The sequence below is a fragment of the Pollicipes pollicipes genome, unplaced genomic scaffold, assembly GCF_011947565.3.
Source record: "Pollicipes pollicipes isolate AB1234 unplaced genomic scaffold, Ppol_2.1 Scaffold_7261;HRSCAF=8764_pilon_pilon_pilon, whole genome shotgun sequence".
In the NCBI taxonomy this organism is placed as follows: domain Eukaryota; kingdom Metazoa; phylum Arthropoda; class Thecostraca; order Pollicipedomorpha; family Pollicipedidae; genus Pollicipes; species Pollicipes pollicipes.
In genome coordinates, this window is record NW_023597054.1 from 59,844,039 (window position 1) to 59,850,784 (window position 6,746).

Here is a 6,746-nt window from a genome sequence, read left to right on the forward strand (position 1 = left end):
GAGAGAGACCGAGACGACAGAGACAGAAGGAGACATACAGAGACAGAGAAGAGACAGAAAGAAAGGGGCGAGGGACTTTCAGAGTGTCTGGGAAGTCAGGGTGCTGGACGTAAACAAGACCGGGGCAGTAATGTACCGATATATTTCGCGAGAAACAAATGCACCAGCGTAACAACTGCGTCAACGCTACTTTAACCATTCACAGGTTTACTGTAGCAATTGTTCGAGAAGTCATTCGCGAAGATCATGCACGGTGTCACGGACGGGAAATGATCACGTAATTGATAATAACATTCGTGTTGCCATGATCACAAACTGAAAATAATGACTATCTGGGTACAAAGATCACATTAAGTCAAAATCTCACAAACTACGGCACCACCCCCGTAAGAGCTAGCTTCAAATAAGTAGATGAGTGACGTGAATAGGCAGCGGACGTGACATGAAACGACTTCATTCTACTAACGGACCGCGAGTGCAGGTATTCAGATTCTGACAGGCAAGGTGACTTAAACCGACTGTTCGTTTCAGCACCTAAGAATCACAAGCCATAAGAAGGTCGCCAATGACGTTGAGCAATACTATCTTAAAGCATGTAGTGCAGGCACGAACCAGCATTCACTAGAGCGCACTATCCATGTGACGTACTATGCGGAGACGTGACTAGCATAATTGGCTAGTCATGACATGTGAAGGACTGCATGTGTGTCATCGAGCGGTCACACAATAACCACGGGAGACCGACTAATACTGCCCACATAGGTCGGCGCAGCGGAGAGCGGTCATCGGCAGACACGCCACCAATGGCCTGGTGTGCAGGGCGACATCGTCCTACAATCATCATGCCACTTCACGCCAACAGAGGGTGAGAGCGAGGGCTGAAGAGCTGGCCGAGAGCCCGACAAAGTCAGCGCCGTCCAGCGTGATTGCTGTGTTCGATCGGATGGGTCCGTACGACTAAAATGCTTCATTACCCGAGGCTACAGCCGTGGCGAAGACAGAGAGAAAACTAATACTGCATGGCACGCCTATGACATGCGGGCGCGGAGACTTGGACACCTCGGCGACGGCACTGTAGTCCACGTAGTACTCCGGCCTCTGAGAACCAGAGAACAGCCAGCGAGGCTCGACCCCGGCCATGAACCGGCTGCCGGAGCAGCGGGTCCAGCTCGGGCCCGGACTGCCCGCTGAGCCCCGCCGCCGGACATGAGCTCGGGCCCGCACTGCCCGAGGCAGCGGGCCCTCACGGTTCAGCTCGGGCTCGGACTCGCCGCGGCGAGTCGGCCCGCCCCGCTGAGCTCGGCCCGCCGCCGGAGCAGCGGGCCAGCCGGGCCGGGCCCGCGGACTGCCCGCGCGGAGCCGGGCAGCTGGCGACTGCCGTGAGCGCCCTGACCCGCCGCCGGAGCAGGGTCCATGGTCCCGCAGCCGCGACGCCGCCGCCGCGGAGCAGCAGGCGACTGGGTCGCCACAGCGGCAACCGGCCCGGACATGGTGCAGCCGCCCCGGTCCTCGTGGCCGTGGCGATTGTGATGTTCCCCGAGCGACCCCTACCGTGAACATGCGGGCGCAAACAAGTCTTATGTTCAGCGCTTACTCCTCATCAATGGGAACAACGATCAAATCGTATCACATAACCGTCCCTCCGGGCTTTGTTGTCGGCTTTAAAGCGCTCATGGGCACGGTCCAGTAACCTCTTGCCCACCAATACGTGCTCTGGTAGCTACCCATCCCATGGTGACCACGCTACTCCCTGCGGCACCTCTGCACACCACCTCAAGCGGAGCCGGGCGTGAGCGCGTCTCTTCGCGTCCCGAGGACCCCGAGAACGCCCCCGCGTAGACGGTGACGCGGCTCCTGGTACAGAGGGCAGACTGCTGCCTTCAATTCCGAGCGCCCACCGCACCAGCTAGCGCAGCCACGGGAGCGGAGCTCGCGTCCCTACGTCGCGGCTCCGGCACCGGCGCTGTCGTGTGACGAAGTGATGGAATGAGATGCGTAGGGTGGCGGCAGGTGATTATTGGAGGTGTGAGTGGACTATGAGGAGGCGATGTCGCGCCTCACGCGCCTACAAATTGAGCAAGGAGATTGGAGCAATACGGAGCGATCGGTACCAGACCTACAGGTACAGGCGAAGAGCCACGCGAGAAAATATAGCCGGACGAGCCTTGGACGAGTCCGGTCGCATACTCGGGCGGATACGCGTAACACGACCCCAACCGGCGGAATAATCAGGTAACTAAGCGAAAATGTGGAAGGCGACGTCCGCCAAATGTCCGGAACAGCACGAAAACCCGACGAACGGTACGGAGGCCGCAGTCCGGCGGGGGCAGCCGGGCGGACGCAGCGAACCGGGCTGCAGCGACACGGGCGGCGACCCGCGCAGTTAGCGGCAGGGCGAGGTCGACTTGAGCCGCGGCACCTGGGCCGAGTACTGCGGATTGTCCTGCAGGAAGGAGCGCAGCAGCGACGGGTAGTCTGTCATCACGCCCGTGGCGCCCAGCTCGAACGCGCGCCGGTACTCGGCCTCCGAGTTCAGCACCCACAGGTACACCTGCCGACCGCGCACCAGGTGAGGGGAGCACCACAGGTACACCTGCCGACCGCGCGCCATGTGAGGGGAGCACCACAGGTACACCTGCCGACCGCGCTCCAGGTGAGGGGAGCACCACAGGGACACCTGCCGACCGCGCTCCAGGTGAGGGGAGCACCACAGGGACACCTGCCGACCGCGCGCCATGTGAGGGGAGCACCACAGGTACACCTGCCGACCGCGCCCCAGGTGAGGGGAGCACCACAGGGACACCTGCCGACCGCGCGCCAATGTGAGGGGAGCACCACAGGTACACCTGCCGACCGCGCTCCAGGTGAGGGGAGCACCACAGGGACACCTGCCGACCGCGCTCCAGGTGAGGGGAGCACCACAGGTACACTGAAGACTAGGCGAGGGGAGCACCACACGGACATCGAGGACCAGGTCAGGGAAGCACCAGAGGTACACCTGCCAACCAGATCAAGCAAGCACCACAGAATCATGCGTCTTTTATCGGCGGGTCCGAGCCAACATCATTTCTAGCTGCCGCTTCTTCCAGGAATCCTCTGGCCTTCCGTACTAGGAAGGCCCGATATGACCAGTCGGTGGGCAGGAGGGCATTGGTCAGATTTCAGCCAGCTGGAACTATGCTGTCAACTTGAGTTTCAAAGGCAAACTGACACCAAAATAGCCTGAATGGCCTGAAATGGTCTCCCATAGTTGATACCGTCGCCCCATCCGTGGGAAACTAGGCACATCATGCGATGGCCGTGAGAGCGGCCGGCGGCGGCGACTTCGGCCGCCGCGCCCGCACTGCCCCACTATCTGGGGGCACATTTATTGCCGTCAACATAAAACGCCATTGGTGGAGACAATCCGCTGAAAAGCTACCAAAGCGATGCCTACCATTCCCTCCTGCTGAGGCCAATAGCACGCCCGCCAGTCCATCTGGACGAACATGTCATAACATTCATGTCATGCCATAATACCCATGTGTACCATTCTTTGCATATAATTGCATGTACGTATACCATTCCATGCATAATATTCCAGACACATTGTATGTGTCCTGGCATAATTCCACTCAGGTCATTCCATCCATACCATTCATGGAAGCAAACTTCTCTAATTTGGAAGCTTTGCAGCCCATTTTTGCCATGGGTGGCGTGGCGTGCGTCGCGCCCCTACCGTCCGCGCGGCTCTCACCTGCATGCCGCGCCGGCGCAGGTGGTTCAGTATGAACGGCCGCATCATCAGCTTATCCGCCAGCCACACGGGAAACTTGGCCCACGCGCTGTTGGCGAACCTGCCGAGACGGTGCCGTCTCACCACAGGCAGCGTGGAGGAAGGCGATGGGGAAAGCGCGCAGGTGGAAATACCCCTCAGGTGAACAGTCAGGTACAGCAGCGCATTTTCAAATCTACCCGGTATGACTTCTACATCCGTCGTTCCATTAAACATCCGTCATTCCATCACGCAATGGCGACTTAAACTAAGGCCGCATCGGTGCACAATGCGCTTTTTTCATGTCAGGCTAGCGTCGATGAAGACGCCTGAGATCCGGACATTGAAGACAACAAGTTGACTCTCAGGCCATCTTTTTCCAAATGAAAGTTTAAGCAGGTCAAATATGACTCTGAGCACTAACCAGTACCGCAATCCGGAATTTCTTGGTCTTACGCGGTTCTGTCACGAGGGCATAAAAGGCACTTCCGTCTCCGAACTCATGGGTAGAGCACAAGCCGCCGTGCCAGAAGCTGGTGGGGCTGCGGGGCCAGGCGCCCATGGGCACATCCTGCTGCGCATGACCGGGTCGCAAGCAAGCCGCCGCTGTGCATGACCGGGTCACGAGCGAGTCACCGTTCACGGTGTTTCTGCTATCGCCACTCACCGGTACAGTATGCTCGGCATGGGCACTTCGAAGAACGTCTCCCTCAGCGGAAGGAACGGCAACAGGCCCACGTAAGCAGATAACACAATCTTGACAACACAGCTTGCTGAGCAGAGCAGCGGGATGCTCGGGTCCTGAAACAGGCAGGGTACCTCAATCAATGTCGGGGATTGCCTTTTGACTGGTCACCAAAACAAACTGCATCTAACCAAAATGAACCCATACCACAAAATTGGATGAGTCACGTCCAACGTGAACATTTCACCACCGATTGGATTATTGCCACCAATATGGACACTTTCACCACCGACTTAACGAAGTCGTTCATCTTAATGCTAATTTAGTCGCCAGATACACGAATAAAAAATCCAGAAAGAACATGATCTGCATTTAGGTGATGGAGGTGACCATTTGGGTCGTCCAATTAATTTTGTCCAGATTACCGACCCACGGATGCATGCTTGCAAGCACACACATGTTCGGACTCTCACAGAAGCGAGGGAGCGCTTACATATGACAAGCACGAGTGAATACGTTCATTGTGTTGTTCAGAGTGACTGAGATGATATCGTCAGCAAACGTAGCTGTGCTCGTAATGAAAACAACGAAATATATGACGATAGAGGTACGGGTGCAGGTACCTTCGCACATATGCCGTACAAAGGCATTTCGACGACACCCTGTGCCTTTCGCCAGTGGCCGTGCCTCAGCACGTTAGTCGTCGTCAGTCGTCGAACGTCAGTTCGAGCTGCAGCGTCCGCGTGCCGTGGGTCACCTGTTTGTAGCACTTGCTGGTGACGGTGGCGGAGCGGTTTCCCCAAACGGTCAGCCGCTGCCGTCCGAACTCAGACACCATCTGGCCGACGGACGCGATCAGCCGGTCGCTGTCCACCTTGATGTCGACGTTGATGGGCGTGTCGGGGAAGCGCTGGAACACGTGTCGCAGCAGCGGCATGCGCCGGTCCGGCCAACCCGAGGCGTCGAACACCCGACCTGGCAGGCGGGGTCAGGCAGCCGGGTCACAGGGGCTGCCGGTCCGGCGAGCGGCTGCACCACCCGGCCCCGGTACACCTTCGTGTAGTGGTGAGGTCTTCGGCCGCCACACGGCTTGGATCTGCGCGCGAAATATCCATCGAAAGTTATTGGCTCGTCGCGGCCTTTTTACGGGCCGATGTCATCCCCAATGCATTCGCTGTTAATCGCCGGACGGCCATGCCGGCGGCATCAATGCTGTGGCGTGCGTATCGCCTAAAGAATGCATCGTACCGACCACCATAACCACCCTCATCCCCCCTCCCCATCAGAGTCCCCTGCACCACCCCAATCCAGCAGCTGGCGCTGGCGTCCCGTGGCCCGCGACCTGGAGGTGCGCCGCAGGGCCGCCGCCGCCCTTGGCCGGCCGCCAGCGGTGCGGTCCTCCGCCCCACGCCGCCGGCGTCCGCTCACCGGGCACGAAGTCGAGCGGCAGCTGGTGCAGCAGCGGCGGCAGCTCGTCGTAGTCCAGCTCGGGGAAGGTGACGCCCGGCCGGCCGGCGCGCCGCAGGTCCGAGTCGTGCGCCACCACCACCCGGCCGTCTCGCGTCAGCTGACAGTCCAGCTCCAGCATGTCCGTGCCGCACTCCTTCACCGCGCTGCCAGCCGAAAGCGGCGCGTGCACTTATGTCAGAAGGGCGGCGGGGCATGATCTGATAATCGGGGTGGTGTTATTCTCATGTGTTTGCGGTCACTATCTGGTCCATTGCTCTGCGTCCGTTTGCAGTAATTCGGTGATTGTCATGGTGTCGTAATGAGTGCACATCGCACACGAGACCTCGACATACTGCATACGGCGGTGGAACAGCCTGAGCTTATGGAAGGCGTTATGGAAGGCCCGTCGCTGCAGACATCGGGCGCAGCATAACCCGAGTACATAATGACGTTCCATGACATGCTTGTACTTTCCATGGCTTGCTTGCAACTAAATAACAGAATGGATAGTACACTTACTATTCAAACGCAGTCAACGTGTTTTCTGTGCGTTCCCCCGCACCTGGAAAATAAGGCAGACATAAGGCTTTTGCAACCACTCCACAAACAGAAATAGTAAGCCCCAGCCACTAGATGCACCAAGTGTGCCAGCAGTAAGCACACCTCAAACACAGTGAAGCACACCTTACTCAAGGCACATCATCTGTCCCGAAGCATTAGAAAGCATGCATCACTAAGGACTTCCCTGTCACCATCTGGTTTTGTTGTTTGTACCCTTTTACTCTGAACTAAAGGCACACAATCCCCATCAAATTTTGTCTTGTGCCTCCAAAACCACTGGGATCTACATCCCTGGTG

At 58.1% G+C, this 6,746-nt stretch overlaps 1 protein-coding gene across 1 annotated transcript in view; it reads right to left on the reverse strand.

The window, feature by feature from the left end:
• Positions 1-1,593: 1,593 nt before the first annotated feature.
• LOC119111685 (lysophospholipase D GDPD1) overlaps positions 1,594-6,746 on the reverse strand; it is a 16,298-nt gene continuing 11,145 nt past the window's right edge. The window contains exons 7-11 of the mRNA XM_037235491.1: positions 5,868-6,052; positions 5,197-5,414; positions 4,422-4,555; positions 3,737-3,836; positions 1,594-2,551 (exon numbers count right to left, since the gene is read on the reverse strand). Coding sequence (XP_037091386.1) covers positions 2,384-2,551; positions 3,737-3,836; positions 4,422-4,555; positions 5,197-5,414; positions 5,868-6,052 — 805 coding nt within the window. The 3' untranslated portion in view covers positions 1,594-2,383. The remainder of the gene's footprint in view (positions 2,552-3,736; positions 3,837-4,421; positions 4,556-5,196; positions 5,415-5,867; positions 6,053-6,746) is intronic.